Below are 12,500 nucleotides of genomic sequence, written 5' to 3' on the forward strand. Positions count from 1 at the left end.
CCCCTCATGGTGTACTGTACATTAATGCCCTCCCCACATACACACACAACCCCCCCCCCTCATGGTGAAGTGATAAACCCCCTCCCCTCATGGTGTAGTGATAAACCCCCTCATGGTGTCGTGATAAACCCCCTCATGGTGTAGTGATAAACCCCCTCATGGTGTAGTGATAAACCCCCTCATGGTGTAGTGATAAACCCTCCGGTGTAGTGATAAACCCCCTCATGGTGTAGTGATAAACCCCCTCATGGTGTAGTGATAAACCCCCACATACACACACAACCCCCCTCATGGTGTAGTGATAAACCCCCTCATGGTGTAGTGATAAACCCCCTCATGGTGTACTGTACATTAATTCCCTCCCCACATACACACACACAACCCCCTCATGGTGTAGTGGTAAACCCCCTCATGGTGTAGTGATAAACCCCTCATGGTGTAGTGATAAACCCCCTCATGGTGTAGTGATAAACCCCCTCCCCTCATGGTGTAGTGATAAACCCCTCATGGTGTAGTGATAAACCCCCACATACACACACACAACCCCCTCATGGTGTAGTGATAAACCCCCACATACACACACACAACCCCCTCATGGTGTAGTGATAAACCCCCTCATGGTGTAGTGATAAACCCCCTCATGGTGTAGTGATAAACCCCCTCATGGTGTACTGTACATTAATTCCCTCCCCACATACACACACACAACCCCCTCATGGTGTAGTGGTAAACCCCCTCATGGTGTAGTGATAAACCCCCTCATGGTGTAGTGATAAACCCCCTCATGGTGTAGTGATAAACCCCCTCATGGTGTCGTGATAAACCCCCTCATGGTGTAGTGATAAACCCCCTCATGGTGTAGTGATAACCCCTCATGGTGTAGTGATAAACCCCCTCATGGTGTAGTGATAAACCCCCTCATGGTGTAGTGATAAACCCCCTCATGGTGTAGTGATAAACCCCCTCATGGTGTAGTGATAAACCCCCCCCCTCATGGTGTAGTGATAAACCCCCTCATGGTGTCGTGATAAACCCCCTCATGGTGTAGTGATAAACCCCCTCATGGTGTAGTGATAAACCCCCTCATGGTGTAGTGATAACCCCCTCATGGTGTAGTGAAAACCCCCTCATGGTGTAGTGATAAACCCCTCATGGTGTAGTGATAAACCCCCTCATGGTGTAGTGATAAACCCCCTCATGGTGTAGTGATAAACCCCCTCCCCCTCATGGTGTAGTGATAACCCCCTCATGGTGTCGTGATAAACCGCCCTCATGGTGTCGTGATAAACCCCATCATGGTGTAGTGATAAACCCCCTCATGGTGTAGTGATAAACCCCCTCCTGGTGTAGTGATAAACCCCCTCATGGTGTAGAGATAAACCCCCTCATGGTGTAGTGATAAACCCCCTCATGGTGTAGTGATAAACCCCTCCTGGTGTAGTGATAAACCCCCTCATGGTGTAGTGATAAACCCCCCCTCATGGTGTAGTGATAAACCCCCTCATGGTGTAGTGATAAACCCCCTCCCCCTCATGGTGTAGTGATAACCCCCTCATGGTGTCGTGATAAACCGCCCTCATGGTGTCGTGATAAACCCCATCATGGTGTAGTGATAAACCCCCCTCATGGTGTAGTGATAAACCACCTCATGGTGTAGTGATAAACCCCCTCATTGTGTAGTGATAAACCGCCCTCATGGTGTAGTGATAAACCCCCTCATGGTGTAGTGATAAACCCCCTCATGGTGTAGTGATAAACCCCCTCATGGTGTAGTGATAAACCCCCCTCATGGTGTAGTGATAAACCACTACACCCCTGTAGTCTACTAAACCCAACGGTACCACTACACCCCTGTAGTCTACTAAACCCAACGGTACCACTACACCCCTGTAGTCTACTAGACCCAACGGTACCACTACACCCCTGTAGTCTACTAAACCCAACGGTACCACTACATCCCTGTAGTCTACTAAACCCAACGGTACCACTACACCCCTGTAGTCTACTAGACCCAACGGTACCACTACACCCCTGTAGTCTACTAAACCCAACGGTACCACTACACCCATGTAGTCTACTAGACCCAACGGTACCACTACATCCCTGTAGTCTACTAAACCCAACGGTACCACTACACCCCTGTAGTCTACTAGACCCAACGGTACCACTACACCCCTGTAGTCTACTAAACCCAACGGTACCACTACACCCCTGTAGTCTACTAGACCCAACGGTACCACTACACCCCTGTAGTCTACTAGACCCAACGGTACCACTACACCCCTGTAGTCTACTAAACCCAACGGTACCACTACACCCATGTAGTCTACTAGACCCAACGGTACCACTACACCCCTGTAGTCTACTAAACCCAACGGTACCACTACATCCCTGTAGTCTACTAAACCCAACGGTACCACTACACCCCTGTAGTCTACTAAACCCAACGGTACCACTACACCCGTGTAGTCTACTAGACCCAACGGTACCACTACACCCCTGTAGTCTACTAAACCCAACGGTACCACTACACCCATGTAGTCTACTAGACCCAACGGTACCACTACATCCCTGTAGTCTACTAAACCCAACGGTACCACTACACCCCTGTAGTCTACTAGACCCAACGGTACCACTACACCCCTGTAGTCTACTAAACCCAACGGTACCACTACATCCCTGTAGTCTACTAAACCCAACGGTACCACTACACCCCTGTAGTCTACTAGACCCAACGGTACCACTACACCCCTGTAGTCTACTAAACCCAATGGTACCACTACACCCCTGTAGTCTACTAAACCCAACGGTACCACTACACCCCTGTAGTCTACTAGACCCAACGGTACCACTACACCCCTGTAGTCTACTAAACCCAATGGTACCACTACACCCCTGTAGTCTACTAAACCCAACGGTACCACTACACCTCTGGTAGTCTACTAAACCCAACGGTACCACTAATGAGCGACCAATGTGTATGGAGAGGTTCACAACCATGTTTCAGTGTAGTAGGGCTCTTTATTTACTTAGTTAGGTCTTTAACTGTCTGTCTTCTACAAGGTTAGCTGGAATTTTAACCCGAAAGGGTTTTGAGAAACTTAACTGATTGTCGAAAGGCTTATGACATTGGCCTACGTCTCGTGTTGCTCTGCGACGAATATCAGAATCTCAACAGCTATTGGGGCGGCAGGGTAGCCTAGTGATTAGAGGGTTGGACTAGTAACCGGAAGGTTGCAAGTTCAAACCCCCGAGCTGACAAGGTACAAATCTGTCGTTCTGCCCCTGAACAGGCAGTTAACCCACTGTTCCTAGGCCGTCATTGAAAATAAGTATTTGTTCTTAACTGCCCCGTTAAATAAAGGTAAAATAAAAAAAATAAAAAATTGGAGAAGTGGTTAAGTTAGATGAGGAGTAGCAGTGAACAGCAATCTTCAAGTCTTTCCACAGATTTTAAATGGGATTTAAGTCTGGGCCTTGGCTGGGCCACTCAAAGCCTTTCACATTCTTGTTCTGAAGCCATTCCAGCATTGCTTTGGCTGTGTGCTTGGAGATCATTGGAGATCATCACTGTTGGAATGTAAATCTTCACACCAGTCTAAGGTCGTTTGCTCTCTGAAGCAGGTTCTCATCAAGGATTTGAATGTATTTGGCTTCATTCATTGTTCCCTCTATCCTTACCAGTCTCCCAGTCGCTGAAAAGCATCCCCATAGCATGATGCTGCCACCACCATGCTTCACGGTAGGGTTGGTGTTAGATGGGTGATGAGCTTTGTCTGGTTTTCTCCAGACATAGGGCTTTCACGTGTCAAACTCCAGGTTTGCTGTCATGTGCCTTTTTCTCAGGAGTGGCTTCTGTCTGGCCACTCTCCCATAAAGCCCAGATTGGTGAAGCGCAGTAGAGACTTCTGTCCTTCTGGCAGGTTCTTCCATCTCAGATAAAGAACTCTGTAGTTCTGTCAGAGTGGTCATTGGGTTCTGGGTCACCTCCCTGACCAAGGTCCTTCTTGCCCGGTTTCTCAGTTTGGTTGGACGGCGAGCTCTAGGCAGAGAGTCTGGGTAGTTCCATATTTTTTCTCTTTCCCAAAGATGGAGAACACTGTGCTCTTGGAAACTTTCAACACTGTAGAAATGGTTTTATACCCTTCCCCAGATATATACACCTCATCACAACTATATCTCAGAGATCTACAGACAGTTCCTTGGACTTTGTGGTATCATTTCTGCACTGTCGACCGTGGGACCTTATATAGACAGGTGTGTGTCAAGGATGAGCAAAGGCGATTGGATGAACCTGAGCTCCATTTGGAGTGTCATAGCAAAGGGGTGTGAATAATTATGTAAATGAGATATTTCTGTATTTAATTTTCAGTACGATATGGGGTATTGTGTGTAGGTGGGGAATTTAAAAAATCTATGTTGAATTCAGGCTGTAACAACAACATGTGGAATAAGTCAAGGGGTGTGAATACTTTCTGAAGGCTCTGTACCAGTCAAGGGGTGTGAATACCTTCTGAAGGCTCTGTATCAGTCAAGGGGTATGAATACTTTCTGAAGGCTCTGTACCAGTCAAGGGGTGTGAATACCTTCTGAAGGCTCTGTATCAGTCAAGGGGTATGAATACTTTCTGAAGGCTCTGTACCAGTCAAGGGGTGTGAATACCTTCTGAAGGCTCTGTATCAGTCAAGGGGTGTGAATACCTTCTGAAGGCTCTGTATCAGTCGAGGGGTGTGAATACCTTCTGAAGGCTCTGTATCAGTCAAGGGGTGTGAATACCTTCTGAAGGCTCTGTATCAGTCGAGGGGTGTGAATACCTTCTGAAGGCTCTGTATCAGTCAAGGGGTGTGAATACCTTCTGAAGGCTCTGTACCAGTCAAGGGGTGTGAATACCTTCTGAAGGCTCTGTATCAGTCAAGGGGTGTGAATACCTTCTGAAGGCTCTGTATCAGTCGAGGGGTGTGAATACCTTCTGAAGGCTCTGTATCAGTCAAGGGGTGTGAATACTTTCTGAAGGCTCTGTACCAGTCAAGGGGTATGAATACTTTCTGAAGGTACTGTATCTTTTCATAAGCGCAACATGACTGCAAGAGACAGGTTGGAATGTCGGCCTTAAATACGAGGACAAATCAACCTTTTATTCTAAATCAGTGGTGTTTTGAATTTCTTGACAAGATTCGGGAACGTGATTGTTTAGTTGCGGGACGTGGGACATAGGGCCAAAATGCGGGACTGTCCGACACAATCCTGGACATGTGGTCACCTGAGGGACAGAGTGAAGGGGGGGAAAAATAATTGAAACAGTGTGTGTGTGTTCTAGGTGTCTGTGTTGTGCGTACCTTTACTAAAAGCTACGTCGTCATCCTGTCCGAATCCCATGGACCCATCAGACAGCCACAGTTCTCTCTTAGACAACAACACCAGGACTGTGTTCAGACTGAACTCTACTGGGACTGGATCACTAACCTGGAAGAGAGAGAAGGAGAAAAAGAGGGCATTTATTCTGAAACAAAGACTTTTATTTTGAAACGTACATACAGATTCCAATGGGACTGGACCACTGACCTGGAAGAGAGAGAGAGAGAAAAAGAGGGCTTTTATTCTGAAACAAAGACTTTTATTTTGAAACGTACATACAGATTCCAATGGGACTGGACCACTGACCTGGAGGGGTGTGGAGCGAGAGAGAGAGAGAGAGAGAGAGAAAAGAGAGTGAGAAAGAGAGAGAAAGATAGAGAGAGAGAAAGGTATAGAGAGAGAGAAAGAGAGTGAGAAAGGTAGAGAGAGCAATAGTGTAGACGATCATAGTAAGCACATGAATGTCCTGCTAAATATACACTATATATACAAAAGTATGTGGACACCCCTTCAAATTAGCGGATTCGGCTATTTCAGCCACACCGGTCAGGTGTATAAAATCGAGCACACAGCCATGCAATCTCCATAGACAAACATTGGCAGTAGAATGGCCTTACTGAAGAGCTCAGTGACTTTCAACGTGGCACCGTCATAGGATGAGACCTTTCCTTTCAAATGTCTGCCCTGCTAGAGCTGCCCCCCGGTCAGCTGTAAGGGCTGTTATTGTGAAGTGGAAACGTCTAGGAGCAACAACGGCTCAGCCAAACGTCTGCTGGAGAGGTGCTGGAATACCATGCAGGGAATGGAGTGGTGCTGGAATACCATGCAGGGAATGGAGTGGTGCTGGAATACCATGCAGGGGCTGGAGTGGTGCTGTAATACCATGCAGGGGCTGGAGTGGTGCTGGAATACCATGCAGGGAATGGAGTGGTGCTGTAATACCATGCAGGGGCTGGAGTGGTGCTGGAATACCATGCAGGGAATGGAGTGGTGCTGGAATACCATGCAGGGAATGGAGTGGTGCTGTAATACCATGCAGGGGCTGGAGTGGTGCTGGAATACCATGCAGGGAATGGAGTGGTGCTGGAATACCATGCAGGGAATGGAGTGGTGCTGGAATACCATGCAGGGGCTGGAGTGGTGCTGGAATACCATGCAGGGAATGGAGTGGTGCTGGAATACCATGCAGGGAATGGAGTGGTGCTGGAATACCATGCAGGGGCTGGAGTGGTGCTGGAATACCATGCAGGGAATGGAGTGGTGCTGGAATACCATGCAGGGAATGGAGTGGTGCTGGAATACCATGCAGGGAATGGAGTGGTGCTGGAATACCATGCAGGGAATGGAGTGGTGCTGGAATACCATGCAGGGAATGGAGTGGTGCTGGAATACCATGCAGGGGCTGGAGTGGTGCTGGAATACCATGCTGGAATACCATGGGGAATGGAGTGGTGCTGGAATACCATGCAGGGAATGGAGTGGTGCTGGAATACCATGCAGGGTGCTGGAATACCATGCAGGAATGGAGTGGTGCTGGAATACCATGCAGGGGCTGGAGTGGTGCTGGAATACCATGCAGGAATGGAGTGGTGCTGGAATACCATGCAGGAATGGAGTGGTGCTGAATACCATGCAGGAATGGAGGGTGCTGGAATACCATGCAGGAATGGAGTGGTGCTGGAATACCATGCAGGGAATGGAGTGGTGCTGGAATACCATGCAGGGGCTGGAGTGGTGCTGGAATACCATGCAGGGAATGGAGTGGTGCTGGAATACCATGCAGGGAATGGAGTGGTGCTGGAATACCATGCAGGGGCTGGAGTGGTGCTGGAATACCATGCAGGAATGGAGTGGTGCTGGAATACCATGCAGGGAATGGAGTGGTGCTGGAATACCATGCAGGGAATGGAGTGGTGCTGGAATACCATGCAGGGAATGGAGTGGTGCTGGAATACCATGCAGGGAATGGAGTGGTGCTGAATACCATGCAGGGAATGGAGTGGTGCTGGAATACCATGCAGGGAATGGAGTGGTGCTGGAATACCATGCAGGGAATGGAGTGGTGCTGGAATACCATGCAGGGAATGGAGTGGTGCTGGAATACCATGCAGGGAATGGAGTGGTGCTGGAATACCATGCAGGGAATGGAGTGGTGCTGGAATACCATGCAGGGAATGGAGTGGTGCTGGAATACCATGCAGGGGCTGGAGTGGTGCTGGAATGGAGTGGTGCTGCAGGGAATGGAGTGGTGCTGGAATACCATGCAGGGAATGGAGTGGTGCTGGAATACCATGCAGGGAATGGAGTGGTGCTGGAATACCATGCAGGGGCTGGAGTGGTGCTGGAATACCATGCAGGGGCTGGAATGCTGGAATACCATGCAGGGAATGGAGTGGTGCTGGAATACCATGCAGGGAATGGAGTGGTGCTGGAATACCATGCAGGAATGGAGTGGTGCTGGAATACCATGCAGGGAATGGAGTGGTGCTGGAATACCATGCAGGGAATGGAGTGGTGCTGGAATACCATGCAGGGAATGGAGTGGTGCTGGAATACCATGCAGGGAATGGAGTGGTGCTGTAATACCATGCAGGGGCTGGAGTGGTGCTGGAATACCATGCAGGGAATGGAGTGGTGCTGTAATACCATGCAGGGGCTGGAGTGGTGCTGTAATACCATGCAGGGGCTGGAGTGGTGCTGGAATACCATGCAGGGAATGGAGTGGTGCTGGAATACCATGCAGGGGCTGGAGTGGTGCTGGAATACCATGCAGGGAATGGAGTGGTGCTGGAATACCATGCAGGGGCTGGAGTGGTGTGACGCTCACCACCATTGGACTTTAGAACAGTGGAAACACATTCTCTTGAGGGATGAATCACGCTTCACTATCTGGCAGTCCGACGGACATATCTGGGTTTGGCGATTCCAGGAGAACGCTGCCTGCCTGAATGCATAGTGTCAACTGTAAAGTTTGGTGGAGGAGGAATAATGGTCTGGGGATGTTTTTCATGGTTCTGGCCCCTTAGTTCCAGTGAAGGGAAATCTACAGCATACAATGACCTTCTAGATGGTTCTGGACTTCCAACTACGTGTTAACAGTTTGGGGAAGACCCTTTCCTGTTTCAACATGACAATGCCCCCGTGCACAAAGCGAGGAACATGCAGAAATGGTTTGTCGAGATTGGTGTGGAAGAACTTGACAGGCCTGCACAGAGCCCAGACCTCAACCCCAGCGAACATCTTTGGGATGAATTGGAACATTGGAACACGAGCCAGGCCTAATCGCCCAACATCAGTTTCTGACCTCACTAATGCTCTTGTGGCTGAATGGAGCAAGTCCCCACAGGAATGTGGAAAGCCTTCCCAGAAGAGAGGATGCTGTTATAGAAGCAATGTTCCTACATCTAGTGGAAAGCCTTCCCAGAAGAGTGGAGGCTGTTATAGCAGCAATGTTCCTACATCTAGTGGAAAGCCTTCCCAGAAGAGTGGAGGCTGTTATAGAAGCAATGTTCCAACATCTAATGGAAAGCCTTCCCAGAAGAGTGGAGGCTGTTATAGCAGCAATGTTTCAACATCTAGTGGAAAGCCTTCCCAGAAGAGTGGAGGCTGTTATAGCAGCAATGTTTCAACATCTAGTGGAAAGCCTTCCCAGAAGAGTGGAGGCTGTTATAGCAGCAATGTTCCTACATCTAGTGGAAAGCCTTCCCAGAAGAGTGGAGGCTGTTATAGCAGCAATGTTCCAACATCTAGTGGAAAGCCTTCCCAGAAGAGTGGAGGCTGTTATAGCAGCAATGTTCCTACATCTAGTGGAAAGCCTTCCCAGAAGAGTGGAGGCTGTTATAGCAGCAATGTTCCAACATCTAGTGGAAAGCCTTCCCAGAAGAGTGGAGGCTGTTATAGCAGCAATGTTCCTACATCTAGTGGAAAGCCTTCCCAGAAGAGTGGAGGCTGTTATAGCAGCAATGTTCCTACATCTAGTGGAAAGCCTTCCCAGAAGAGTGGAGGCTGTTATAGAAGCAATGTTCCAACATCTAATGGAAAGCCTTCCCAGAAGAGTGGAGGCTGTTATAGCAGCAATGTTTCAACATCTAGTGGAAAGCCTTCCCAGAAGAGTGGAGGCTGTTATAGCAGCAATGTTCCTACATCTAGTGGAAAGCCTTCCCAGAAGAGTGGAGGCTGTTATAGCAGCAATGTTCCAACATCTAGTGGAAAGCCTTCCCAGAAGAGTGGAGGCTGTTATAGCAGCAATGTTCCAACATCTAGTGGAAAGCCTTCCCAGAAGAGTGGAGGCTGTTATAGCAGCAATGTTCCTACATCTAGCGGAAAGCCTTCCCAGAAGAGTGGAGGCTGTTATAGCAGCAATGTTCCTACATCTAGTGGAAAGCCTTCCCAGAAGAGTGGAGGCTGTTATAGCAGCAATGTTCCAACATCTAGTGGAAAGCCTTCCCAGAAGAGTGGAGGCTGTTATAGCAGCAATGTTCCAACATCTAGTGGAAAGCCTTCCCAGAAGAGTGGAGGCTGTTATAGAAGCAATGTTCCAACATCTAGTGGAAAGCCTTCCCAGAAGAGTGGAGGCTGTTATAGCAGCAATGTTCCTACATCTAGTGGAAAGCCTTCCCAGAAGAGTGGAGGCTGTTATAGCAGCAATGTTCCTACATCTAGTGGAAAGCCTTCCCAGAAGAGTGGAGACTGTTATAGCAGCAATGTTCCAACATCTAGTGGAAAGCCTTCCCAGAAGAGTGGAGGCTGTTATAGCAGCAATGTTCAAACATCTAGTGGAAAGCCTTCCCAGAAGAGTGGAGGCTGTTATAGCAGCAATGTTCCATCATCTAGTGGAAAGCCTTCCCAGAAGAGTGGAGGTTGTTATAGCAGCAATGTTCCAACATCTAGTGGAAAGCCTTCCCAGAAGAGTGGAGGCTGTTATAGCAGCAATGTTCCTACATCTAGTGGAAAGCCTTCCCAGAAGAGTGGAGGCTGTTATAGCAGCAATGTTCCTACATCTAGTGGAAAACCTTCCCAGAAGAGTGGAAGCTGTTATAGCAGCAATGTTCCTACATCTAGCGGAAAGCCTTCCTAGAAGAGTGGAGGCTGTTATAGCATCAAAAGGGGGACCAACTCCATATTAATGCTCATGATTTTGGGATGAGATGCTCTACGAGCAGGTGTCCACATTCTTTTGGTCATGTAGTGTAGCTCTTGACCACTTTAATGGACAATAAAGTTTTAAAAACTTGAACTTGACCTCACCTGTTGGAAGCGTACGTCCAGGCTGAATGAGAGGGGGGGTCTAGGGTGGCAGACTGGGGGGTCAGTGTGCCCCCCCTCAGGGATCAGACAGGGGAGCAGAACCACCGTGTAGGAGCCAGAGTAGTCACGTACCTGACACAGGTAGATATACACACACACACACACACACACACACACACACACACACACACACACACACACACACACACACACACACACACACACACACACACACACACACACACACACACACACACACACACACACACACACACACACACACACGGACTTGTAAGTAGGCATTTCACGGTAAGGTCTAATCAAATCACATGTATTTATAAAGCCCTTCGTACATCAGCTGATGTCACTAAGTGCTGTACAGAAACCCAGCCTAAAACTCCAAACAGCAAGCAATGCAGGTGTAGAAGCACGTTGTCCACCTGTTGTATACGGCGCATGTGACAAATACAATTTGATTTGAAGGGAGAATGTTGGAGGAGACGAATGGAAAAGTAGGATGTGGTGGAGTGTGTGTGTGTGTGTGTGTGTGTGTGTGTGTGTGTGTGTGTGTGTGTGTGTGTGTGTGTGTGTGGACTCACAGCCAGCTGAGACACAAAGCTCCAGGCCTGCAGGGTGTGTGTGAGGGTGGACTCACAGCCAGCTGAGACACAAAGCTCCAGGCCTGCAGGGTGTGTGTGAGGGTGGACTCACAGCCAGCTGAGACACAAAGCTCCATGCCTGCAGGGTGTGTGTGAGGGTGGACTCACAGCCAGCTGAGACACAAAGCTCCAGGCCTGCAGGGTGTGTGTGAGGGTGTGTGTGTGTGGACTCACAGCCAGCTGAGACACAAAGCTCCAGGCCTGCAGGGTGTGTGTGAGGGTGGACTCACAGCCAGCTGAGACACAAAGCTCCAGGCCTGCAGGGTGTGTGTGAGGGTGGACTCACAGCCAGCTGAGACACAAAGCTCCAGGCCTGCAGGGTGTGTGTGTGTGTGTGTGTGCACTCACAGCCAGCTGAGACACAAAGCTCCAGGCCTGCAGGGTGTGTGTGAGGGTGGACTCACAGCCAGCTGAGACACAAAGCTCCAGGCCTGCAGGGTGTGTGTGAGGGTGGACTCACAGCCAGCTGAGACACAAAGCTCCAGGCCTGCAGGGTGTGTGTGAGGGTGGACTCAGACCGGACCAGAAATAGAGAGAACAGCAGGCCGGAGTGGGCATCTGATGTTACTACTGAGGACCCTGATACACCTGGGGTGGGGGGGGTGGGGGGGGAGAAGGGAGGCAGGGAGAGAGGGCATCTGATGTTACTACTGAGGACCCTGATACACCTGGGGTGGGGGGAGGGATGGAGGGGGAGGGATGGAGGGAGGAGGAGAGGGATGGAGGGGGAGGGAGGAGAGGTAGGGAGATGGGGAGTAGAGGGAGAGGGGAAAGGGATGGAGGGGGGCAGGGTAGGGAGGGGGAGGAGGGAGGGGGAGGGAGGGAGGTGGGGAGGGAGGAGAGGGAGGAAGGAGGGTAGGGAGGGAGGGGAGGGAGGGAGGAGAGGTAGGAGGAGGGAGGGAGGAGAGGTAGGAGGGGAGTTAGGGAGGGAGGGAGGGAGGGAGGAGAGGGAGGGAGGGGGGAGCTGAGACACAGGAAGGGATGGAGGGGGAGGAGAGGGATGGAGGGAGGGAGGAGAGGCAGGGAGGGGAGGAGAGGGAGGGAGGGAGGAGAGGCAGGGAGGGGGAGGAGAGGGAGGGGAGGAGAGCCAGGGAGACAGGAGAGGGAGGGGAGGCCTAGGGAGGGGGTAGGGAGGGGGAGGAGAGGTAGGGGGAGGGAGGAGGAGAGGTAGGAGGGGAGTTAGGGAGGGAGGGAGGAGAGGGATGGAGGAGAGGGATGGAGGGGGAGGAGAGGGAGGGG

General features: G+C 50.2%; 1 protein-coding gene across 1 annotated transcript in view; it reads right to left on the reverse strand.

The window, feature by feature from the left end:
• Positions 1–12,500, reverse strand: part of LOC115133682 (FRAS1-related extracellular matrix protein 2-like) — an 82,936-nt gene that overhangs the window by 7,812 nt on the left and 62,624 nt on the right. Inside the window, exons 30-32 of the mRNA XM_065021163.1 lie at positions 11,722–11,849; positions 10,603–10,734; positions 5,337–5,463 (exon numbers count right to left, since the gene is read on the reverse strand). Coding sequence (XP_064877235.1) covers positions 5,337–5,463; positions 10,603–10,734; positions 11,722–11,849 — 387 coding nt within the window. The remainder of the gene's footprint in view (positions 1–5,336; positions 5,464–10,602; positions 10,735–11,721; positions 11,850–12,500) is intronic.

This window comes from Oncorhynchus nerka, linkage group LG8 (assembly GCF_034236695.1).
Source record: "Oncorhynchus nerka isolate Pitt River linkage group LG8, Oner_Uvic_2.0, whole genome shotgun sequence".
NCBI classification, from domain to species: domain Eukaryota; kingdom Metazoa; phylum Chordata; class Actinopteri; order Salmoniformes; family Salmonidae; genus Oncorhynchus; species Oncorhynchus nerka.